Below are 25,494 nucleotides of genomic sequence, written 5' to 3' on the forward strand. Positions count from 1 at the left end.
TTCGTTTTTTTTTTTTTTTTAATATATTTTATTGATTTTTTACAGAGAGGAAGGGAGAGGGATAGAGAGTTAGAAACATCGATGAGAGAGAAACATCGATCAGCTGCCTCCCGCACACCTCCTACTGGAATCCTTGACTGGAATCGAACCTGGGACTCTGCAGTCTGCAGGCCAATGCTCTATCCACAGAGCCAAACTGGTTAGGGCTGGTCCTCCTTCTTTTGTCCATACGTGTGTTTTTTTCTGCTGGAAGTCATTCACACTTTAGCGTGAAGTATGACTCCATGCCACCCTGCTCCTTTTCTAGAGCACTGTGGGAGAAAACAATTTGCCCTCCTGGGGAAGGGGCATCAGGCCTTAGCGATCAGGTGGGGAGTTTCACCGGGAGAGGGGAGGGGCAGGCTTTATTCTCAGGGCCTGCAACTGGGCGCCACATCCTCTGCTCCAAGCCCTAAGCTTCACTTGTGCCCTTTATGTTTTTCAAGGAGACACTTTCCTCCCCTTTGAGGGCGGGACGCCTTGGGCAGGCAGCAGCTGTCGGACCCCAGCGGGCAGGCCTCCCCAGCAGCCCCCCTCCCTTTGGCTAGCGGCCAGCCCAAGGCTTTCCCGGAGGAAACCGCGCCCACAGGTCTGCAGGAAGCCCCATTCATTCACAGGAGGACAGCCCACTATGCTTGGGATCAAGCCCAGGTCACCAGAGCTCAGAGAAAATAGGACCCTTGCTCCTGGGAACGTATCGTTCTGAGGCCCGGCAGGAGCCTGGGAGGAGCTGCTGGTCCCGGAATTTGGCCCTGATATCGTGCAGGGCCCCAGGCCTGGGCTGCCCACTCGGCCCCACTGGGAACCCCAGGCTGGCTGTCTGACCCGATCCTGCTGGTCCCTGATCAGAGGAAAGTGTTCCAGGGAGTCCTGGGGTGTGAATGTCTCCTCGCAGAGCTTTTTCACTTTCCACATAAAACCTGCGGTGATGCTGTGTTCCTGAAGTAGTCACCCTGGCCGTGCTCAGAACTCTGAAGGCTCATTTTTATAAGTTTATGTTTGCAAGAAATGAACTGACGGGTCACTGCTTGGCACCTGGGTCCGTGTGGTCCAAATACTGCTGCAGAACTGATATCTCAATTGAAGAACCTTTATTGGGCACCTACTGTATTCCACGCCCCGTGCCATGCACTGAGGAAAGCCAGTGCATCTCGTCAGGGATTACCAGGTACTGATGTGGGCCAGGGGCTGTGGAAGGCACTGAGGCAGGCACTGAGGCACAGATACTTGACTTGTAGAGCCCCCCCACCTTAGAAATGCTCAATTCTGGGGTGCATGACCCTCCTACTGCCTCTGTAACACATGACCATGACTTAGTGTCCCCAGGGAAAGAACTGAGAGGCAGCGGCTGAAGAGGAAGAGCGTTTCGCAGCATCGCAGACAAGCTGAGCGGGGACCTGGCCCAGGTGCATCCAAGTCTGGAGCTTGGGTCCCTCCCACTTCCCCTGACGGTGTGTCATGGTGGTCAGTCGGGGCTGGGATTGAGCCCCAGCTCTGCCATCAGCCTGACCTCAGACACCGCTGCCTCCCATCTGTGGCTTGTCATCAAAACAGTACCTGTCTTGGGATTGCAGTGAACAGGTGATGGAATATAAGGCTTGTGAAATATTGATCCCTGTATAAAACACATACACACACACACACACACACACACACACACACACACACGCTGGCATTACAGCACACTGAGGGTGTATGTGGGACGCTTCACACGCAGTTTCACTGAAGTCTCCCAAGAAACACATGGTCACTGTGCACACGCCCACATGGGAGAGGAGGACACCCAGGTTCAAGGGCATGAGTCATCTCCCCATGGCCACGTGCTCAGCCAGCCCGCACACGGCAATGTCTTCCAAAGAAGCTTTTCTGGGCAGGCAGAGTTTGTCAGCCCAGCTCAAAATTTGGATGAGGTGGTAGCAGCTGGAATCCCCACCCATCCCACTGGGCTGCGTTCTCTGTGTGCCGGCCCCCACCCACCCAGCCCTCTGGCCACGGAGCCAGCATACCACCTCGGGGAGAGACCGCCCAAGACCGCAAGGAAGTGCTCATGTTCCAGAGTGACAGGGCCACTCCCAGCCACGTCTCCAAGCAAGTCAGTGCAAGGGGGCGGGGGGGGGGTCGGGGGGGAGAGCGGGAGAGTGTGCCTCCTCCTGCTGCTGGCTAGCTGACCGCTGCCATCGGAACTGCCTGGTTGGAGTCTCTGGGGCCAGATGTTATAGGGCAAGCTAAAAATAACCAGGCAGCGGCGGGCCACCACTGGGGGGTGGGGTTGGGGGTGGGGGCATGTGCTGGGCGTGGACAAATGATCGGAGGGGGAGCTAAGAGCGTCTGGCAGACCATGCACACTTCTGCTCCCCATTCAGAGGACCCACCTGGCAGCAGGGCCCTCTCCTCTGAGCATCTGGGAAGAAGCCCCTCTTCCAGCTGCAGGATGGGCAGCAGCAGAAGGAAGGTCATCTGGGTTCTGTGCTCGCTGCTGCTGCTCCTTGAAGCCAGTTCTGCCAAGAGTATTTGGAAACGGGCACTGCACGCGAGGCTGGCTGAGAAACCCCAAGTAAGTGCCTGGGTGGGGAGGCCGGGAGGAGGTGGGCCACCCCCAGACGCTGTTTGCTCTGTAGGCGCTCCCCAAAAACACAGGCAGGGCAGGTGTCTTCCTTTATCTGTGAGTGTCAACGTCGGGCAGTGGGCAGATGGAACTCACGTCTTCAAAGGGCTCCTTGGAAGCAAAGAAGCGAACATCAGACGTGTGCACGGGCCTGTGACATGCTTTTGCCTACCGAGGATACTTTCTCCTGGCAAGCAGCCCCTGGGTCCGAGGACTTAAGGCTGAGCGCTGTCTCTCAATCAGCGTTTTATACAATGTACTTATGCATGCGTGCGGTTATTTACTCGTTCCGTAAACGTTTACTGGAAACTGCTCTGGGCCAGGCACGGTGGGGGGTCCAGTGGGCACAAGATGGCAATACCAGCTCCCACCCTTCAGGGCAGCAGAGGCAAGTGGGGGAGGCAGTCAGGCGACAGGTGACTGCAGACCAAAGGGGTGGCCTGACATAACAAGGACAAGAAGCACGTGCCCTGGAGCTCGGTGTCTGGGTTTGAACTCGGGCTCTGCCACGCACCAGCTGGGTGACGTCAGGCAAATCGTTTGGCCTCTCTGAGCACCGGCGATCTCATCTGCTCATTTGAAAGAGACGGAAAGATACGTTTCTTTCAGCAAACGTGTTTGCCCACCACTGTTTGCCAGGCAATGTCCTTGGCTGTGGGGACACAGACATCAGGTCCCTGTCTCCAGGAGTCCACGCTGCAGTAGGAGAGGCAGAAAATAAGTGAGAAATAAAAGGAAAACATAGTAAGTTTGGTGACAAATGCCGAGGGGGGGGTATAAAGCAGGAAGGGGACTAGGAGAGAGGGTGGGGGAGGGGAGGAAGGTGCAATCTTAGATCCTCCCCACCCCGGAGCACAGAAGCATAGAAGGTCAAGGAGATAACACCAGCGCTCAGCATAGGTGTGAGCATCAAGTGACTCAGTATGCAAAACATGTTACTTAGCACATAGCAAGTGGTCAGTGCATGTGGGTGACATTTAATGAAATACAGTAATGGTGAAATTAGTTGATGCTTGCCTCCCCAGGTGGAATATAGGCTCCTCAGGGAACAGCCTAACTCTGTCTCTTTTTTTTTTTTTTTTTTTTTTTTAATTCCTGATGCCTTGCCAGGTAGCAGTCATTAAGTTGGTGCCCAATACATTCTTGTGGGGGAAATTATGGGTAAATACAATGGAAGCACAGGAGAACTTATGAAGCTCTGCCCCAGGAGAGTCAGGGAGAATTTTTCAGGGTTGAGGGCATTCAACCTGGGGCTTTGAAGGATGAATAGGAGTTTTCCAGGTAGAAACATGGGAGAAAGGCTGTTTAATGAACCTAGGTACTATGGGGTGTACTAAACTATATTGAAGCTAATCTCAGCCTTCAGGGCTTACATTCTATAGGCCATGCAGGAGGATACTGGGAGTGGGGAAAAAAAAAAAGTAGTAGTGGCTGAATTGAGGGTAGATGTTTGGAAGAAGAAAAGCTCATGTGAGATGGTATAGTCACAGAAGACTTCCTGGAAGAGGTGACACCTTGGCCAGATCTTGAAGAATTATTAGGGATTTGGAGAGCCCGGCTGGCATGGCTTAGCAGTTGAGCATCGACCTATGAACCAGGAGGTCATGGTTTGATTCCCACTCAAGGCACATGCCCAAATTACAGGCTCAGTTCCCAATGTGGAGCATGCAGGAGGCAGCCAATCAGTGATTCTCTCTCTCATTATTAATGTTTCTATCTCTCTTTCTCCCTTCCTCTCTGAAATCAATGAAAATATATTAAAAAAGAATTTGGAGAAAGGAAAAACAAAGAAGTTGAGAAAGGCCATTCCAGGAAGAAGACTCCATGTGGCTGAGGGTTGGGGCAGAACTGGTGTGACGCAGAGCCCTGAGGGGGCAGTCCTTCCTACAGGAGAGGCTGTGTGCAGAAGGAGGGAGAGGGAGCCTCTGAAGTCTCACTGCTCCATGCTCTTTGCTGGCCTAAAGGATGATTGCATCCTCCTCGGTATTAGCACTTGGTACCACAGAGGGATTTCCGATACATCACCTGGTCTTACCTCCACCTAGCTGTGGGGTGTCCTAGGCGCAGACATCTCACTGGGAGGACTGGCAAGTCTGGGGTGCTGAGGATGATGTACTCAGGGGATGGGATAGTCTCTTTAAAACACAGGCCTGGCCCTGGCCAAGATGACTCAGTTGGCTGGAGCATCATCGTGTACACCAAAAGGTCTCGGGTTCGATTCCCAGTCAGGACACCTAGGTTGTGGGTTTGATCCCTTGTCGGGGTGTGTATGAGAGGCAACCAATTGATGTTTCTCTCTTACATCAATTCTCTCTCTCCCTCTCCCCCTCACTCTCTCCTTCTCCTTCTCTTCCTTTCTGTCTCTTTAAAAATCAATTAAAAAAAAAAACCCACCCAGGCCGGGGTGGGCCTCAGGCACTGAGTGAGCTGTGTCTAGCCATCATTGTCAGGAGCAAGTGCCTGAAGGGTGCCCTCGCTGGGTGGGCAGTCACCCTGGTGATCACCAGCACCGGCACCCTCCCCGCGCCCCGTGCTGAGACAGGAGAGGCTGTACAGGAGCTGCCTCAGAGCAAGCCCCTGGGGAACGACAGCCTGCTAACGTGTGGCTCAGAGGATGGGGAGGCTGGAAAGGGTCCTGGCCCAGGAATCCATCCCACCAGCTACGCAGCCTTGGGCTCCTCACTGCCCTCTCTGAGCCTCAGGCTGTTGCCTGGGAAACGAAGGCAGAGGACCAGATGGCTTCCAGGACTCTTTTCTTTCCGATTCTAACTCCCAGGCAAAAGGTCAGCAGGGACGTTAAGAGTCCTAGGAAGCAGACCCCACACACTCAGAGACAGGACTTTCCCATGCGGCCCCCGCTGCCCCCACCCCAAGCTGAGTCAGACCTTCAGCCCTGAGGGCAGGTCAAGGTGGGAGGACAAGGCCAGGGGCCCAGTAGCACGCTGAAGCCAGGTTGGACTCACGTGGAGAGTTAACCAGAGCCCTTACTAAAGATTAAATCATGCTAGATTTAAGTCGTAAAAAGGAAGGAAGCACTCGTGAGAAATGAATCACTTCCTACGTATTCCTCTACATCTCACAAGTCCCTCTGCTCTCAAGCTTGCTAATGTGGATGGTATCCGTATGGGGGAATAGTAGGTTATAGGGAACTATTGCTTCTTCTCATGCTGGCTAAAGCCAGCCACGGTGGGAGTTTCAGTCTATGGACACGGGCCAAGGCTGCTTGATGATGACCAACCAACCGCTGGCCGTCTGCCCCCTGCCGCAGGCACCTCTCTCACCTCAAAGCCCTGCCCCGCGGCAGAGTGGGCAACGGGCCCGAGGCATTTCCTGGACACGGTGTACGCTACAGCCCGGCGCTCAGACAGTGCCGGAAAGGACGGCATGCCTTCTGCTCCCACAGGACCCCGTGGAGGCCTCTCCCCTCCGGGCCTCAGTTTCCTCCTCTGCAGCACTGGAGCGCCTGCTGTGCGGTCCAGTGAGAAGACCATGGGGAGCCCTGAGCTCCGTGCCTGGCAAAGAGCCACCCTCTCCACATCTGGACTACTCAAAACAAAACAAAGCAAAGCAAAGCAAAACAAAACAAAACAAAACAAAACAAAACAAAAAACGCAGAACCAAATGTTTATGAGGCTAGATAAGACAGAGTGGAATGTTTGTAAGTCGCCTAGTGGCCTTTTCTGGGGGCTCAGGGTCAGCTCTGGGGAGCTGGTGTCCGGAGCTTCTTTCCTGGCATTTAACGAAACTCATAAGAGCATTTCCTGTGCGTCAGGCCAGGCGCTGGCCATGCATTAACTCGCAGGGTCCTCTCGACGCATCGCATCTGCCAGGTGGGGCCCATTGCCGCTGCCACGCCAGCCTGCAGATGGGGCAGCCCAAGGATCCCAGCGTGTCGCTGTGCTGTGGCTCTGTTTTGCCTCTAAGCTCCCATCCAGGGCAGCAGCAAGCAGCCATGCAGCGTGCACCCTGCCCAGAGTGCCTGCCCAGCGGAGGGGACAGTGAGGGGCTGCAGCAGCCAGGAGCAAGGGGACCTCTTTGTCATGCATCCTGCTCCCAGGGTGCTCGCCCTTTGCGCTTAGTCCCCCCGGAGCTGTAAAGCGGTTTGCGAGGGGGGGGGGGGGGTGGTAGTCGTGTTCCAGGCAGGCTTCTCCCCTGATAAAGATCCACCTTTACCTGAACGGGCCTGTCTATTGCCTTTTTGCATCCACAATAACTGTCTTTTGGGGAAGAGCACAAAAGCCCTGTAGGACCCAGCAGCCCGTGCGTGTCCCTCAGGCTCCCGAGCTGGTCCTTCTCTCCCGGGTGGCTCGGTTTAGTTTTCAGGAACCACTTTGGCAGGTGACCGAGGAAAACAACCACTGTGCTTTATCCGTGTGACCTTTTGTTTGGTGTTTGTCACTTGTCCCAGAGCCGCATCATCGGGTTCAGCTCAGCTCTCCTTGTTCCCAGCCCCGGGCCCGGCACGTAGTTGGCCTGGGAACTATGAAGTTCCCATTATAGGGATGAATAAATTACGTGAAAACCTTCCAGAACAAATAGGATAGAGGGGGTGGAAAGTTCTAGAAGACGTCCAGGTGCACAGCAGTGCTCAGCGGACACCCAAGGATTGGTCGAGGTTGCAGTCTTGCTCTCAGCCTGCACGAACTGGGTTTGTCCCCAGTGTGAGGTCCCCGTTTTCGGGGCACCTCTCCCAGGAAGTCCCGTTAGCCGTGCACCAAACCCTGCTCTCAGAGCCAGTGCGGAGGGCAGCCGGAAATGGCATTCGCCCATGCACAGGGAACCCTATGTCCTCTGTTCTGGGGAGAGACTTATTTTTAGCTCTTTGACGTCCGAATTCCTAAGGAAAAGCGAATAATGCTCAGAGGAACATTGGCTTTCTTCCTGTACCACACAAACGAGTCCTGGGGTGCACTTTTATTGGCCCGACCGTTAAGTTGCTGGAACATTCCAACGAAAGGGAAAGCTCTTGCTAATGGAATGAGTGGGGTGGGGAGGGCTGAGGGAGGGACTCGGGCAAATTGGGAGGGGTCTGGAGATTGGATTCTTTCTCCTTAAATGGAAATGGTTTCAAACTTTCTCCTGATTATAAAAATTATGTTTATTGTAAAGAAACACAGACAGACAGTCCTAAGTAAGTAAAAATAATTTAAACTCTTCCTCTGACATAAGCTCTGTTGGCATTTTAGGGTGTGTTTGCCTGGACTTTAATGAAGCCGTTATACTCCACATGCATTTCTTTTCTTAATAGGATTTTACTGGTATTGCTTTTTTTATTTTATTTTATTTTTTTTTTTAGAAATTTTCATTAGGATAAAATTCACATAACCATTTTAAAATGAAAAATTCACTGGCATTTGGGCAGCCACCACCTTTCTCTAGTTCCAAGACATTTCCATCACCCCCAAGGGAGATCCCAGGCCCATTAAGCAGTCACTCCACACTCCCCTGGCAACCACTTATCTGCTTTCCGTCTCTCTGCATTTGTCTGTTTGAGACACCCTATATAATAAAAGCCTAATATGCTAAGTGTCCAGTCATCCGATGACCGGTCAACTGTTCAACCAATCAAAGCGTAATATGCAAATGATATGCTAAGTCCACTCAACTGCTAGCTATGATGTGCACTGACCACCAGGGAGCAGATGCTCCAACTGGTAGGTTAGCTTGCTGCTGGGATTTGGCCCATCGGGATTGAGGGAGGTAGGCCAGACATGCCCTGGAGTTCTCCTATGGTCCCTTCCCAGCCCTGATTATGTACCGGTGGGGTCCCTAGGCCTGGCCTGTGCCCTCTGGCAATCTGGGACCCCTTGGGGGATGTCAGAGAGCTGGTTTCAGCCTGATCCCGCTGGCCACTTCCCTTGGGAGGGCGCCAGATACAGGGCTCATGGCTGGCAAGGGCTGCTGTAGTGACAATACTCTTCCAATTGGGACTGATGAGGCGTAACCTATTGTGTTCCAGTGGGGTCAGAATGAGCGGAAGCAACAGGTGGGAGCTGCAGGCAGCATTGGACTGCGGGTTTCGCCCGATCCTCACAGGCCACACTGAGAGACCCCGCCATGCACAAATTTGTGCACCAGGCCTCTAGTTTCCTATAAAGGGAATCACATAGGGCATGGAATTGTGTCTGGCTTATTCTTACTGTTTTGTACCTTGTGGTTTCAATGAACATATATGGTGCGTATGTTAATATGGTAGATCTGTGTCCCCTTTCCAAAGGCTGCTATGGTGCTCCAAGGTACAGATGTGCAATTTTCTGTTTATCCAGCCTCCTTTGGAGGACACAGCACTGGGCTTCCTACCAACGGAGCCAGAGCTGACACTTTCCTAACTTACTGGCCTAATAGCAGCAGAATGGCTCTGCACATCCACAGAGGCCTCCAAGACCATCTCCCCTAGGAGGGGAAAGTAGCCCCCAGGCCATTGGCCGGAAGAGAGTCATGGATATCCCAGGAAAGTGCCCACTGTAAATGTGTCCCACAGCTGCTTGATAAGGGACCTGCTATCCAGTCCCTTAGCGGGAACGGAAATAACCAATGACGATCCCGGTTCCTCTGGGTTTTCATGAAGGACGGGAAGGTGAGCTGCCATTTGGCCAGGGGGATCTGACCTGCTGTTATTTTATTTAGGCTCAGCAGCAGTGGAGAGGTTGGCAGGCTAGGGCTGCAGAGAGTGTAGGTGCCTGGGACACAGGTGGGAACAAAACCAAGTCCAGTATAAGGGGAGAAAACCAAGAAACGGATGAGTCTGTCCATCACCGTGCTCCCATGGTGATCAGGGGTTTGGAGCTACTTCAAGGCCAGAGCCAGGCAGGGATCTTGGGAGAGAGGCCCAGCTCATGCGAAGGCCCAGCTGTGGGATGGGCTTATCGTGTTCCAGGGGCCTCACCAAGGCGGGGGCACTGGACAGGAATGAGCAAGGGCAGAGTGGTGGGAGGGAGGTCAGAGACGTGGAAGGGTTGGGGGCAGCTCAGGTCTGATCTTAACACCACCCTCCCCTGGGGGCTGGGGAGCCACTGAAGGGTGATCTATTTATTTCCTTGATGAAAGCCCATTCTTTCCCAGAACTCCAGGAAACATCGTTTGTTTAGGACCGTCTTTGAATATCACCTTGCAGAACATGAAATATTTTCCCAAGCATGTCATCCTTTCATCTGGGCCCCTTGGGGAAATCAGTCCTTTATCACACACCGCCATCTGTTGTGTCCAAGGCTCCATCTAAATAACTCCGGGGAGATGTGACTTCTAAGGCGCTTATCTCTTTTGTTCTCTCTGAATCCTGTGAAACATCTGAACTTTCCTCTGGGAGTAGTGCCACATCTAAAATTGATCTCTCTACACCCCTACGGTTGGGGGTGTCATTAGGGGAGTCGGCGAGATAGAAGAAAAAAGAGAGGAGGCAAGATACAAAATGGCATATGCCATCTGATCTCAACTAAAAAGACAGAAGGTCAAGGATGCCTACACATCCTTCCCACACAGCTACTGTGGTGGCTGCAAACTCCGTGCGCTACTCCTAAGGTCCTGTAGAGGGCGTCGAAGGTGGGTGGAAAGTATTTCATTTCTTATCTCCAGTTTCTGTTAAATTTCATAAATGAGGCTTTGATATAAAAACAGGCTGAGTGGAAAAACCCACCGGCTCCTCCAGACCATGCACTCTCAGCACCCCCGAAGGAGGCCCGGGCAGTTGTCACATTCAATCAGGATTTAAAAGGTGGGACCCCGACATGCATCCAATGTCGTTAATTCTGAAGAAAATGAATTAAGAGCTAATGGTGTGGGATTATGCCCCCTGCATGCAACTTGGAAGTTATTCACAATGGCACTTGGAATTAGGGGGCCCGGGCCTGTCAGGGCAGAGTGAAAAGGCTGAACCAGGAGACAGAAGTCCCATTCTCCCATCTTCCCTTTGTTCTGGGGAAGAACCACCAATCGCGTGAAACCTTCCACTCCTTGCCTGCACGTGTTGGCTTTGTGCTCATTTTTACTTTTCACAAATTTAATAACCTATATTAGGAAGAAAAGATGAATTCTCTGGGTGAAGCTGGGGTGGGGACCAGAGACCAACCCTGCCCAGGCTCTTTGGAGAGTGGGGATGGAGCTGAGGAGTCCTGGGAGGAAGTTTGAAAAACACTAGTCCTTGTAATTACACCAATTCCAAGATGCTACTCCTCTGGGCCTACTCTCGGTGGCCTGACGACCTCTACAGGTCATTGGGAGTAGCGCATGGGGTTTGCAGCCACCACAATAGCTGTGTGGGAAGGATGTGTAGGCATCCTTGACCTTCTGTCTTTTTAGTTGAGATCAGATGGCATATGCCATTTTGTATCTTGCCTCCTCTCTCTCTCTCTCTCTCTCTCTCTCTCTCTCTCTCTCTCTCTCTCTCTCTTTTTCCTGTCATTAACAATTCTTCATAAGTACTTCTAAAGCTTTGTCTTCTTTAAATTGAAAAATATAACATGTGCATGGCAAATGTTTGGCACTAGTTATAAACATAATAAAATAGTGAGCAATGAGGAGAAATCTCTCTTGGCTTCAGAACCTAATTCTTCTCTCTAAAGGCAATCCTTGATAACAGTTTCTTGTGTATTCTTGTATCTCCTTCAAAAAAAATATTCCAGGCCTGCCTATCTATCTATCTATCTATCTATCTAAAAGCTAATATGCAAAGTGTTCCCTTGAAAGTTAGACCTGGAGACTGGGAGTTCAATTGCTCGCTATGATGTGTGCTGACCACCAGGGGGCGGCACGGAATGAAGAAAGGCCCCAGCCAGCAGCCAGCAGCTGGGGAAGGGAGGCCCCAGACAGCAGCTGGAAGGCCCTGATCAGCTCTGATTGCTGGCCAGGACTAGGGGCCCTACCTGTGTGCAAATTTTGTGCACTGGGCCTCTAGTACAAATCTATACATAGTACATGTGTGCATATGTATATTTGAAAACATAGTTAGGTGCATAACAAACAAACTGTTCTTTACCTTAATTTCTTCATGAACCACAATGTCATGGTGATCTTTCATAAGCAGATTATGGGCAGGTTTTGACAACTACATGCTACTCCAGTGTGCAGACAGGCATTATTTACTTGGACAGTAAGGGGGTGGGATTTTGAAATATGTGTGCAGGGGAACGAGGAGGTTTATAAGTAGGAATGTAAATGCCAGGAGCAGTTTTGGCATAGGCCAGGGGGCAGGGCAAGCCAGCGTGTTTCTTCTCAATGAACCTTTCCTATATCTAACTGTGGTGTGTGTGTGTGTGTGTGTGTGTGTGTGTGTGTAGGGATGTATAAGATCTGCCCTCCACACACCCCACTTTCAAATCCAGAAGCAGGACAGTGTTCCTGGTATGGATGGGGTCAGAGAGGCCCAGGGGGAATTGCATGGTGTGACAAACTCCCCCAACCTCCCCTCTAACTGTTTATTTTATTAGTCACGTGCCTGCATGCCCTACAGGCTAAGCTCTGTGTCTTTTAACTTTCATCGAAACATAGTAATGCCAAAAGGCCCAAAGAATCGTGTGCCCAGCGCCACAGATCTGCACCACGTGGCCCGGCAAGAAGCAGAGCAGGGCCGGCCTCTGGGGACCCTGAGCTCTCCCAGCCACCAACCACGAAGTGGCTGCTGACCTAGCTTCTCTCACCAGACAACACTTTTGCCTCTTTGTGAACTAGAATATAAACAGATCGTGTGTTCTTTTGTAAGCTGGCTTTTTAAAAACAATCAGTATTATGTTTGTGAGATTTACCCAAGTTGTATGAATTTATCCATTCTACGTATGAATTGCAAATTCCTAAAGCCCCCTATGGATTATAAGATATATGTGCATATAGATATGTGTGTGTGTGTGTGTACGTTTTATATGTATATATACACACATATATACCCTGTTATATATACATGTTTAAAATGAATGTGATGTATATGTGTATATATATTAGGATAGACGCTTAACGTACAAACTGGTCACATTCGTTTATCCTTTTTGCTGCTGATGGATCTGCTTGCCCTCCTCTCAGTTGGGGGCTATTACATGGTTAATCCTCAGAGCAACCCACCCCTGCTGCTTCTGCTGTGCTTACAGGAAAAACTCAGAAGCTCAGAGAGGCCCAGCGGCTTGCCCTGGGCACCATTGACACCGCCCTCTCCCCGCAGGCCCAGGAGGCTGATGGCCCCTGGCAGCCCCGCGCGGACCGCTGCCCGCCACCCCCGCGCTCGCTGCCCCCCGGAGCCTGCGAGGTGGAGCCCTGCCAAGCGCACACCCAGTGCCCGCAGCGCCAGCGCTGCTGCCACAATGGCTGCGCCTATGCCTGCCTGGAGGCCGTGCCGCCCCCGCCAGGTAGGCGCCCCCGGGCTGGGGCCACGGGGAGGCGGCAGGTGGGGGTGGGCGAGGGAGGAGGGAGGGCACCAGGTGAACTGTCCCCCAGGCCCTGCCCCGAGGTGGAGCGGGGAGGAACGCAGGTGGACGTGCCCATCTGTGAAGGGGGAAGGCTGCGGCTGGCTGGGCCAGCTCCGAGCTGGGCGTACTGAGCGCGTTGCCCTCGGGGAGCTCCAGTGCGGAGAGGAAACCTGTGCTCCGGGGGAAATGGCCCTCCTGTGAAGATGGGGGAGATCTCTCCTTAAAAGACTGGACCAGCCAAAACCGGTTTGGCTCAGTGGATAGAGTGTCAGCCTGCGGACTGCAAGGTCCCGGGTTCGATTCCCGTCAAGGGCATGTACCTTGGTTGGGGTTGCGGGCACATCCCCAGGAGGGGGCGTGTGCAAGAGGCAGCAGATGGATGGCTCTCTCTCTCTCATTGATGTTTCTAACTCTCTATCCCTCTCTCTTCCTCTCTGAAAAAAAAAAAAAAAAGGCTGGGCCACCTCCCCTGGGCCACGGGCTGCCGGAGCCTCGTGTGCCCATCGGTGGCAAGGGGGCCCTCAGTTCTCCACGGACCCACCAGGTCCCTTTCCCTCACATGCCTGGCCTGGGGGCATTTGAGATGGAGACCTGGGCCTTTCGAAGGCCAGGTGGGGTGCCCAGAGAGGCAGGGGGTGCAGACTCCTGGGTTTAAATTCACGGGCTGGCTGGTGGCCTCCTTAAACCTCTCCCCTCCCCCAAACACAAGGAGAACGGGACTGAAGTGAGAAAGGGCAGCTTATGGCGGGCCTGACCATTCGGAAGGGCTTGGGCCCCCCCCAGGGCTAGGAGCAGGTCACCAGTAGCGCGCGTAATCTTAAGCAGAGTCCCTTTGGGAGGAGCAGTTCTCAGAGATTTATCTTTGAAAGGAAGAAGTTTCAGATTCCTTCTGGGGAGAAGGTTTAGGACAGGATGGAAGGGAGCCCGTGGGGAACACTGAGCAGCTGGGGGCGGCGGCGGGGGGGGGGGGGGGGCAGGGGGAGGAGATGGGCAGCTTGGGGGGGGCGGTGGGAGGAGATGGACAGTTACCCCCCTCTGGATGGAGAAAACGTGTCCCTAATTGGTTACGGGGGCAGCAAAGTCTCCACGCCCAGTTCTGCTTGGACAGCACCTGAGGGTTCCATGGGCTTCAATTACTGAAGGTGGCTCAGAGGTTAGCCCCAACCTCTCCTCTCCTCCCAAGGCCAAAGCTACAGCGACCACAGTTTCCCCCACCCCCACCCCCCCACCCACCCACCCACCCCCCCGCCTTTGGAGTGAGATCACAGCCCTTCAAGATGCTCTTAATCACAGTCTCCGGAGCGTCTGAGCACTTCCTCTGGTTCAGAGCCTGGGCAGGCACTCAGGACCAGGAGGCTCCTACAAGGCCCTTTATAAGAAAGACGACATGGCGCCCCCTCCTGGTGGAAGAAGCAGGTGTGGAAGTAAAAAAACGCTGCCCCTTCCTGAGAATTGCGGATTCCGACAGGGCCCAGGGATTCTAGCCTCACCGCCGTCCAGGCCAGCTGCTTCCCGCAGTGCACAAGCTGTAACTGGCCCTGACATTCCCGGCGGCCTTTCCATACACCACCTCATGCAGTTTTACGCTCACGCAGTCCCGGAAGGTGGAGAGACTGTTGTCAGCTTTATTTTACCTTCGAAGACACTGAAGCTCAGAGGAGCCCAGCCACCTGCAGAGGTCGTACAGCAGACAGAGCTAGAGTTTCCGCCAGTCTTCCGTGAGGTGTCCACTGCCTTAGGCCCCAAGTGCAGGGTTGTGGGGCCCCTGGTTCAGTACCTGGCCCGTATACAGGCCCCTCACTGCCTGAAACACCCCAATCCCAGACACCCTGGAGGAGGCTCACTTCCCCTCTCCGCCAGAGGTGGCCACTTCATCTGGGAAGATCCTCTCTCTGCATAGCAGTCCCTCCTCCAGCCATCCCTTACCCTCTTTACCTGCTTCAGTTTTCCTTACAGTCCACTTCAAATATTGTGTTTTACTTATGTGTTCACTGACTGTTTCCCCCACGTGAAGGTCAGACCCCCAAGGAGAATTTGGTCTATTTTATTCATTACTATATCCCCCACCATCTAGGACAGTCTCTGGGCTCCTGAAAGTTATTCAATGAACCCATGGTTCATAAAGTAATAAAATGACTAGTTTCCACTGGCCAGCAGAAAGAGACATTAGTTAGCCATAATAACAATGGTAATGATATTTAACACAAGGTTCCTCCCCTTCGGCACTCCTAGGGGTTAGATAATTCGACTTGAGGTTGTGTTGGGGGCTGACCTGGGCAGTGTAGGCTAGTGAGCAGCATTCCTGGCCTCTCTCCATCAGATGCCAATAATACCCCCACTCCACATCATGACAACCAAAAATATCTCCAGACTTCGCTAAATGTTCCGTGGAGAACAAAATTGCTTCGGACTGAGAACCATGATCTTACACGAACAGATGACATGGAGTGCATTGGGCCCTATTCTGAGCAGCTTACACACTTCATTGCATTCCTCGGGGGGGGGGGGGGTGGAGAGGCTGTTTTCAAAAGCGAATCTTGAGATAAGGGCTGGGGTACAGGGAGTTTAGGTAGCAGGTGACCCCAGGAAGTTCCAGTGAAGGAGCAGAGAGGTGAGCCTGTGGGCCTTCAGGCCTTTGGGAGTCTGCAAATGGATGGCAGGCCTTCACCGAGTTTCAGGATTCCAAAAAGTGTAGCAACATGTGCACAGTTCCCTGCTGCTCAGAAACCTTTGACCAAGGCAGAGGAGAATACAAACAGTAAATATCGATAAGTTTCCTATTGGTAAAAGATAGCATTGAAAACATTTTCTCTTGTGTGGTGGGAAGAAGAAGGGGAAAACCAGAAGATTGGAAATAGTGGCTGCAGAATGTCATCATGCCATTCCTCTTGTTTGGAAATTGCAAATTATGGGTTTGTTCCCCTGCTGTTTCAATCTCCATGTTATGGGATGATCCAGCATTTTTACTAATACCCATCTATGCACTTTCAAAGGCTCTAGACAGCACATGAACTGCTTTATTGGTCATGTTTCTGATTCTGACTAAAGCAGAGTTCAGAAGCAAATGTAATCTCAGACCGATTTCATTTGCTCTCCAAAGTGCTTTAAAATTTTTAAATTACTCATTGCCAAACATTTAAATACCAGAAGATTCATATTAGTTAGATTTATAGCTTAAAACAAAAATCAGCTCTGGAAACACTGGGAATGGCTGGCCAAAGCTGACCAACAGCTGACCCACTGAGGCAGAAACCCTCCCTAGTTTGCTATATCTGTTTGTCCCACCTGGCCCGATTTCCTCCTTTATATTATCTACCTGCCTCCGGGAGGTATTTGGGCTTTCAACCCCTGCTTTGGATATTTGAAGACCTTTCAGTCTACTACGTGGGTCACTCTTCTGGTTAAAAATGTACTGGTTATAGAACAAACTGTGCTGCTGTAACAAAAAGACCCAGAACTCAGGGGCCCAACCAATGAGGCATTTATTGTACTTCTCCCTCAATTAATAGGCCAGAGGTAGACAGATGGTTCGTGGCAGCCAGGTGGCTTTGTTCCACAGTCATCCAAGGACCCAGCTTCCCTCCATCTTGTTGCTCCACAAGATCATAGTGGCTCCCAGCCTGTGGGAAGAGGGAGAGAGAAACGAAGGGGAGAAAACAGGCATAGGATGCAAGGGCAAGACCACAAGTTACATCACCACTTCTGCTCACATTCCATTGGCCAGAACTCAGTCACATGGCCACACCTAGTTGCAAGAGAGGCTGGGAAATGTAGTCTCCAGCTAAGCCACACAGTGGCCAGCCAAAACTCAAAGTTCTATTACTAAGAGGAAAGGGCAATGCTGGAGAACCACCATTGTTTCTTCCCCAGGGGCTGGGGCATTTCTCAGCTGCCTGCGGAGGGCCTCAATTTAACCACGTGTTATTTTGTCAGTTGTAGATTGGCTGGTAGAGCCGAAACCTCGATGGCTTGGTGGCAACGGCTGGCTCCTGGATGGCCCCAAGGAGGTGTTACAAGGTACTTACAGGATCAAGCCCAGACCTGACGTCATAGCCAGGATCCCCCCTTTCAAGCTGCCACCAGAATACTGATCATAGGGGCTGCCTCTGCTCCAGCACACTGCCTGCCCCCCAAATACTCAGACCTCTTAGAGCCTCTCCCAACACAGGGGGAGGGTGGTGAGGGGATTGGCCAGGCTCTCAGCATCCCCAGGTCAATACAGAGTTTGACTCTCCCTGGGAATGGGCCCCCCTCCTGGTGGAGAATTGAGGGGGAGGGTTCTTGGGGCTGGTTTACAGATCCCTAAACTCCTAGTAAGGGGATTGCTGCCTCCTGATGATGGGAGCAATGATGACGGGAACCACCCGGGGCGTAGAGAGCTGTAGGGTTCAAGTGTGTACCCTTCATGTATGTCATGTGCTTGTGATTCTGCACACTTCTCTGTGTGTGACTGTGTCCTTGAGAGTATGCCGCTGTGCAAGAAACCCGCTGTGTATGTCTGAATATTTGTGCATCTGTGTTCATGTAAATGTGTGTAACTGTAAGTGTGAATGTGTGTGTGCTTGCAGGATTTGTGTGCATGTGAATATATGTGTGGATGGTTGTATGTGTAGTGTATAGTATGTGTGTTGGGACTTGTGGGGGTGGTGAAAATGTGTGTGCGATGTGTGAGTGTATGTGTCAGGATTTTTGTGTGTGAATATGTGTGTATACATGTGACTATAAGCATGAGCATATGTGTTTCAAAGTGTCTGAGTGAACATATGTTTGGGCACGTGATGTGACTTTGAACTGAGATTTGGGGGCAGGCAGTGTGCTGGAGCAGCTCCCTGTGTGTGTATGTGTGCATCTATACATATGTGCATGTGCACACATGACACTGAGTGAAAACCAAGGCTCAGCCTGGAATCTGGAGCACAGTCGAGAGGTGCCCCTCTGGATACCAGGTTCACTGTGCTCACTGCCTCCGTGGCATGTGTCCTTCCCGCAGCGGAGACCTGCAGCACCACAGAGGACGGGGCGGAGCCACTCCTCTGTCCCTCAGGCTACGAGTGCCGCATCCTGAGCCCAGGTGACATGGCCAAGGGCATCCCCAACCGCGGGGAGTGTGTCAAGCAGGGCCCAGCAGGTGAGTGTGGGTGCCCAAGCCCCGCCCAACTCACCCTCCTATAACCACCACATATCGGAGCCTGGCTGAGGGCTCTTTCTGGCCTACCAGCCTGGCCTTCCTTTCAAATCTCCCATCCTCTCCCCCGCGCCAGCCTCGCCGCCTTCCAGCTGGCTGACCTTGGGGTCAAGTGCTCAGTCTCTGAGCCTCGGGTTCCTTGTCTGTAAAATGGGGCCACTTCATGTTATTAGGAGGGTTCATTTGCATCCTACATAAAGGCCTCAGTAAACATCTGAGATTTTATATCCATCTGTGTGTCTATGTTTTGAATTATCTGAGAACGCTCATTCGATGTGGCTTAATTAGCCTGTCTTTGGGGAGGAAGGCTGTAAGTAAATCGGTGAGGAGTATGAATAGCATCACTTTAGTTTGCATAATTTTCCCAAGAGCGGAAGGACTGGATGGTAGTACCTAAAACCCACATGTGCCTCATGCAAGACGTAAGGTCAAGAGGTTTGGTGTGGATTTGGAAGAAATGTGTGGCAAGTGAAGAATCTGGAACTTCGGGGAGATGTAGGGCAGCTTCATCAAAGGTGAGCTCATTGGAGCCTCGAGTCCACACACTCTCAGGCCCAGGTCCCCACTTCTGCCCTGAGTCAAGATCAAGGATAATTACAGTGACCTTGCTGGCCAAAAGAATATGTCAGAGCGCGTGGTCGGCCAAAGCTTTTTTCTTTTCTTTTCCCCGATTTGAGAAATTTATTTCTCTCAAGTGTTTTGAGAAAGACATACACATGAAATCAATTGCACATGTAGCGTCATTAAAACTGCAAATAAGAAAATGATGAGACTTTAGAACTGTTTTGAGAATCCTGATCGCCGGAATTCTGAGCTTTGAAGCAAATGGAACCGATTAGGCTTAATTGTGATTTCTCCAACATTCTGCTTGCTGTTTGGGTTACTAGCAGGCTCCCCGCCACACCAGGCAGCTTGGGATTCCCATGGCCACCGGCCCCTGCTGTGTGTCCCAAATAGAACCTTCCAGGCCCCATTTTCCTTATCTGTACAATGGGCTTTCATGGCTAAGCGGCTATGCCTCTTGCTTCAAAGCACAGAACAGAAACTTTAGACACTGAAATCAAACCTCAGGAAAACGGGGTATGCAGTCCTCCAAATGCAAAGCCCTGAGGGCAGGCCAGCCTGTCGAACCCGCCGGACTAGGAGAGCAGCAGCCTTTATCAAAGGCTGCGGAGCGAGTCAGGAGTCCTTCAGACTGTAATGTCATTTTTCATAACTGGAAAGGCCTGGAACCATTCCACCCTTATCATCCCCCGATCTTGCTCATTTTGTTATATGAAAGCCACTTCAAGGCCAGAGATAAGCAAGGAAACCATGAAATGATGCCTGTGGTGGATGGAGTGCCTCAGAGATACCGCCTTCACGTGTTAGCTCAGGCCTGCGGAAGGAGGGATGTGACCAGACGGCGGTGTCACGTAGGCTCAGAGTGCAGGTTCAGGGCCACTGAAACGTGTTCGAGCCCTACGACTTTCTTCCCTGGTGACCTTGGGCAGGTAACCTAACCTTTCCTAGCCTCAGGTTTTTTCACTTGTAAAAGGAGCTAGTGATGGTCATGATAGTAATTGCTTCCTGGGGTAGTGATAAGGCTTGAAAGGCCCGTAGAGCAGCGCCTGACACATAGTAGGTCCTCAGGGAATGTATGCCACTATCTCTCCGTCTTATGGAAAAGGGAGGACAAGTTCAAGACCTTGCCCAGTCAGTGCATACAGCTAACAAGGAGCAGAGTGGGAATTTGGAGCCTGTTCACCTGCTCCAAAGCCTGTGGTGTGTGTGTGTGAGCGCGTGTGTGTGCATGTGTGTGTGTGTGTGTGTGTGTGTGTCCTTCCCTCCACAGGAAGATCTGAGCCTTGCAGGTAGGAATGCAAATGAAATCTTTACCCTTGGCCTAGGGGGATTACCACTTAACTAGAATTGCTGGTGCTTTTGGGGAGTTTGAAACCACCCTGAATTCCCACAACTTTCCTTGGAGCAAAGGTCTCAGGGGGGAGAGGGGCGCTGTTGAACCAGAGTGATCAGGGAAGAAGCCTTTTATTTTTTTTTTTAAACTACATATTTTAGACTAACTTTAGAAAGTGAGAAGAATAGTACTTGGACCTTCTGACAAGTGACTTGGCCGGCTGTGGCGTCAGCAGGCATGACCAGCCAAAACTCATCCCAGGGAGAGGCGGGAGCAGGAATGTTACAGAGAGCTTCGGGCCTGGAAAAGGTCCTGGAACCTGGCTTATGGCAGATAAGCTATCCACCCCAGCATGCGGGCTGCCCGCCTTGGCCCCTGGTGCCTGTACAAGAGCTGTCAGAGCTGGTCCCAAACACCCAGATGGTTTTTAGGTTGACCACAGCACAAAAGGAAATAAAATGCCCAGCGAGTCAGAAGGCGATTTTTGAATTGATAGGTAATTGACATAGAGCATGGTACGAGTTCCAGGTGCCTACATGGGATCTCTTGGTGGCGCAGCCGTCAGACATGGCTGAGCCACTGCAGGGGAGCCGTGAGCTGCGCAGTGTTGTCACTGGCACGTGAAATACTGTGTTCTGACCAGGTTTCTGCTCTCCCCCAAATGTTTCCCTGCAGTGGGGGCTGAGGGAAGAGGTGGGGTTAGTGGCACTCAACAGGGAGAAACCATTTGAGACATGAAATTGCCAAGAGTTGACTGCTTTTGAACACACAAAAATGGCGATTTCATATGGTTCCTTCTAATGCTTGCATATAGGTGTTGTAAATGAAATTATTTCTTTTCATCCTCACAATCACTGAAGAGGTACTGATTTTATGCCCATTTCCTGGTGAGATAACTGAGGCTCAGAGAGGATTGGTGAAGCCATTAAGTGAAGATTCAGTCTCGAGTTACCTTGTCATGTGCAGAAATGACATTTGAATCTCTTTTGAAAGGACTAAAGCAATACCATTTACTCCCCAGGGGAACATATTTTGTGATGATATTTGCTAAACAATATGTTGAAATTTTGCAACCAGTTCATCATTGGTCTCAGGACCCCTTTATACTAAAAAAAAGAACGAGGACCCCCCACAGACCACTTCTCTGTATGACTGGGATATTTACCATTTTAGAAACTAAAGCTGGGTCGCTAAAAGTATTTATGTATTAATTCATTAAAATAACAATGATAAATTCATTATGTAGTAACTCTTTTTGTTTAAAAAAAATAACATTTTTCAACAGAAAATAATACCGGTGAGAGGAAGGGTATGGTTCTACATGTTTACAATTCTGTATATGAATTAAGAGGACTGGATTCTCACATCTGCTTCTGCATTGGATCAGCTGCCATGCCAAAGCCATGTAGCCCTCTGGCAAAGTCTCCCGAACACCCTTGTTAGAACGAGAATGAAAAACACAGCAGTTCTTTAGTATTCGCTTGAAAGTGGTTTGGGCCTTCTAAATCCCGGAAAGGCGTTTAATCCTCTCGCTTGTTTTCCAGAAGAGCCGTCCCAAAGACATACAGTTCACAAAAATACCCAGGTAAGAGAAGAACCATTGTTGCTTTGCAGAGTCCTAACAAGGACAACGGGCATTCTCGGGTGGACAAGAAAAATAAAGGCCAGGGACTCTCAGGAGCACTATCATTTGAAGCTGCTGAGAAGGGAGGGACATGGCCGGTGCTTTATGCCATCAGAGGACACTCTGGGGTTGTGGGGGTGGACGCCAAGATATTTCTGTCCTGAAAGTCTCTCCAGCTGGGCAGCCCTCCGGTTGGCATCTGACATGGGCGGGAGCCCTCTCAGGCTGCAGGCTGGAGGGTGGAGGAGCCGCTAGACTGGTGACTGAGAGGGCCTGCGGCAACCGCTCAGGGATGTCTCATAGGAGACAAAATAGAAGCTGGGATTGGAAAACAATGTAAAAGGCCTGTTGTCTGATGGGGGGGGGGGGGGTGGAGGAGTGAACAGATGAGAACTCTTTGTGTTGTTACAGTGAGCGCTTCTATACCTCTAGACCTAAATCCAAAAACTCAACCAGGTTGTACCTTAACTTTCCAGCCTTGCCTTAATGCGTCTGTGAACAGGCAGGCAAGTCCTGGCACCCCAGGAGGTATGAGTCGAGAGGCATTCACAGCAAATGTGGTTGCGTGGTAAACACCAAACATCAGAACCTGGGACTGGAGAGACTTTCATTCACAGAACTGGAAAATATGGCTGACACTGTCATTCCATTCAGTTATCCATTGCTCCATCCACCCAACAATTCCATCATCTATCCATTCATCATCCATTTAGTAATTTATTCAGTCATGCATCCATTTATCTATATCCATCCACCCATCTTTTCATTCAATAATTGATTTAATCCCTCCATGCATCTATCACATCTTGATTAAGCATATATATATTCCTTCTTTATTTCATTCTTCATTCAGGGCTGGAAGTTGGGCTACGTCTGTGAACATGGCAGACCAGTGCCTGCCATCGTGCAGCTAATGTCAAATAGGACATTCAACCAATAAGCCACGTGGGTGTTTAGTGGCAGCAGGTGTGAGACTCCTGGAAGCAACTCAGCTGTCAGAGCAGCTGGAGCGTTTAGTGAGCGAGGGGAGAGGGGCAGCAGATGAGGCCAGAATTGTGGGCAGGGCCAGGACACACCGTGGGTGAGGAAAGGGGAGGGACTATAGGAGGGGACCTGTGTACCTCGTTTGTGGGAAAAGGGGAGACAGAGTCAGGCTGGTGTATCTGGACTTAACTTAGCAGTGATTGGTGAGCCTTTGAGCAGGAATCGACACGCCTGTCCTGACAGAGCCCTGTTCTTTTTGCAGAGGGAGACACTAAGAACGTGGCGGAACATGGAAAAGGGCGACGGAGGCACATGGAATGAAGCGGCGACGGGGTAGGTGGGAGCCCGTGGCAGGGAGGGGGGATTTACGCAGCCAGCTGCCCTAGGTGGCTTTCACCCCAAAGTTGGCCGGTGGGAGGGCGAGAGTGAGGCTTACCCTGTGGGTAGAACTTTAAACTCCCTCATAATTTCAAAGTAAACAGATGAGAACTCTGTGTGTTGTTACAGCGGGCGTTTCTATACCCTCCACACCTGCATCCAAAGACTCACCTAGGTTGTAACTTACCTTTCCGGTCCTTTGCCTTAATGCATCCAACAGGCAGACAAGTCCTCCATTGTCCCATGACATCTGTCCCTCCCTCTGGCACACGATGCTTTTGAGGGCCAGCTCTACGATAGGCAGGTGCTTAACAGTCACACACGGCACCTGCAGTGGGCTGGGAGCTGTGAGGGTGATGCAGTAAAGAGAACAGACAGAGTTCCTGCTGTCGTGTGTGTGTGTGTGTGTGTGTGTGTGTGTGTGTGTGTACCTCCTCCATCCTTCAGTAGGAGTCTGAACTAGTCAACAAGTAAGCCAGCAAGAAAGTGACAGGCTGCAACGAGGAGTGTGAAGGAAGCGGACAGGCGATGTGGTGCAGAGAAAAGCTGGGGGAGGAATGGACATCTGAGCCAGCCAAGACTTGAGAGGAGGAGGTGCTGCTGTCGTTGGAAGACCTGGAGAATGGGCACCCAGGCAAAAAGAGCCGGAAGAAGAATGCCCTGATGCGGGAAAGATCTTGGCTTAAGCAGCGACAACCTTTGTCATCTCAGGGCGCACACACACTCATCACTGAAATTCTGTGGCACACCACAAATATATTATATTGTTGCCGATCTGACAAAGAAAAACACACACCAGGTATCATGTTGTTTCACTCACACTGGCTGGTTATTGTTGTGTTGGCTGTAGTCATTTTAAAAAAATACATATGTTTTATTGATTTTTAGAGAGAGAGGAAGGGCAAGGGAGAGATAGAAGCATTGATAGAGGGAAACATAGATCGGCTGCCTCCTGCACAGCCCCACTAGAGATCGAACCCGGGCATGTGCCCTGATCAGGAATCGAACTGGCGACCTCTTGGTTCTTGGGTCAACGCTCAATCACTATGCCACACCGACTGGGCTGTAGTCATTTTTTTATTTAACAATCGAAGGGAAAGGTGGTCAGGACCTGTATCTAAACAGTTAGGCATTGCATGTTTTAAAAATCCTTCTGGCACCCGGGAGTGCCACAGCACGGTGGTTAGAAATCGCTGGCTTAGCGGAGCCACAAGGAAGCCCGGAGTGGGAACAGAATGTCCTGAGGAGGCCAGCCGGGAGGTCTGGTTAGGCACAGGCTCTGCTCTCAGACACAGGTGAACACAAGGATTCTGGGACCCCAGCACCCGGAGGGGTCTCAGCAGGTAAAACCTAATTCCCACCATCCCCTGTGAAAGCTGAACGTGGACACAAGGCCAACACAAGCCCTTGGAAGCAGGCAGTTTCCCCAGCATGTCCTTGGAAGGCATCAGATTTCAGATTCCAGAGCGTTCTGCTGTGAGGCCTCCTGGGAAATCTAGAGCCAGTGGGGACTGACGCGGAAGTCTATTACCTGCCGATGACAGGAACAGTCCGTCCCTGCCGCGGCTCTGACCCATCGCGGGCTGTGACCCTTACACATGCACTTGCCAGGGGCCAGGCGGGAAGGACAGATTGTGAGAGGCCGCTTGGGTGGCTTCTGGGAGCCAACACACCAGCTTCAAACTCTTGCTCTGCCACCACATGACCTAGGCAATGACTTCAACTCTCCAGCCTCAGTTTCCTCCCCTATAAAATGGGAATGATGGGAGGGAGGTGTTAGGAACTAAGTAAGGTGGTTCCTGCAGGGACGTCTCAGTGAGTTAAGAATTTAGTCTCAGCAGAGGCTGGCACCGTTCTGGTGTCCGGTGGGGAAGGAGGAAGAGGAGGACATGGATTTGTGATGTATTGCCTAAGCAGTGGCTCATATTCATTTCTTCTTTGCTTCCCTTTCAGCTAATCTGAAAGGACATTCCTCACTTTCTGCTAAGCCTTGGACATTGTTGTATAAGAATGCTTTGACCCTCAGAGGTCATGCCCAGCTCAGCAGAGCATAACCCCAGAGATGCCGAGAGGCGGGATACAGGCTTCATCACCCGGCTGGGTGACGGTGGGAGCCGCTGACCAGCGCCGGGTCCTGCTCTGTCGCCTTGGAAACGCCTGGATCTCACTGGGCCCTGCAGCTCCACAGACACTACCTGGGAAGAAGGCGCTGCCTTGTGAGCACATGCGAAGCTCTTTCTAAGTCAGAGCTCGGTGCTGTGTCATTTACAGCCTCCATCCAGGTCTGACTCTGGTGGGCACGCACCCCGCCTCCCACAGTCTCAGAATATAGCCACGTTCTCCCACGTTCTCCCAGTACATTCGCTCATCATAAAATGAAGATGAACGTACCTA

General features: G+C 51.5%; 1 protein-coding gene across 5 annotated transcripts; it reads left to right on the forward strand.

The window, feature by feature from the left end:
- The first annotated feature begins 1,886 nt into the window (after positions 1–1,886).
- WFDC1 (WAP four-disulfide core domain 1) lies at positions 1,887–25,494 on the forward strand. 5 transcript variants are annotated; one of them, XM_084905539.1, is made up of 8 exons: positions 1,887–2,131; positions 2,403–2,593; positions 12,789–12,972; positions 16,966–17,049; positions 18,023–18,160; positions 21,659–21,699; positions 22,985–23,055; positions 25,054–25,494. In XM_084905539.1, the coding sequence occupies exons 2-8, from the start codon at positions 2,471–2,473 to the stop codon at positions 25,055–25,057; spliced, it is 645 nt and encodes a 214-aa protein (XP_084761665.1). In that variant the 5' UTR covers positions 1,887–2,131; positions 2,403–2,470; the 3' UTR covers positions 25,058–25,494. The 5 variants fall into 5 exon arrangements, with proteins under 5 accessions (XP_084761665.1, XP_084761663.1, XP_084761662.1 ...); XM_084905538.1 differs by lacking the exon at positions 1,887–2,131 and having other exon boundaries at positions 2,318–2,593; positions 21,662–21,699; XM_084905537.1 differs by lacking the exons at positions 22,985–23,055; positions 25,054–25,494 and having other exon boundaries at positions 21,659–22,008.

This window comes from Pipistrellus hanaki (genome assembly GCF_964339955.1).
Source record: "Pipistrellus hanaki genome assembly, chromosome: 15".
NCBI classification, from domain to species: Eukaryota; Metazoa; Chordata; class Mammalia; order Chiroptera; family Vespertilionidae; genus Pipistrellus; species Pipistrellus hanaki.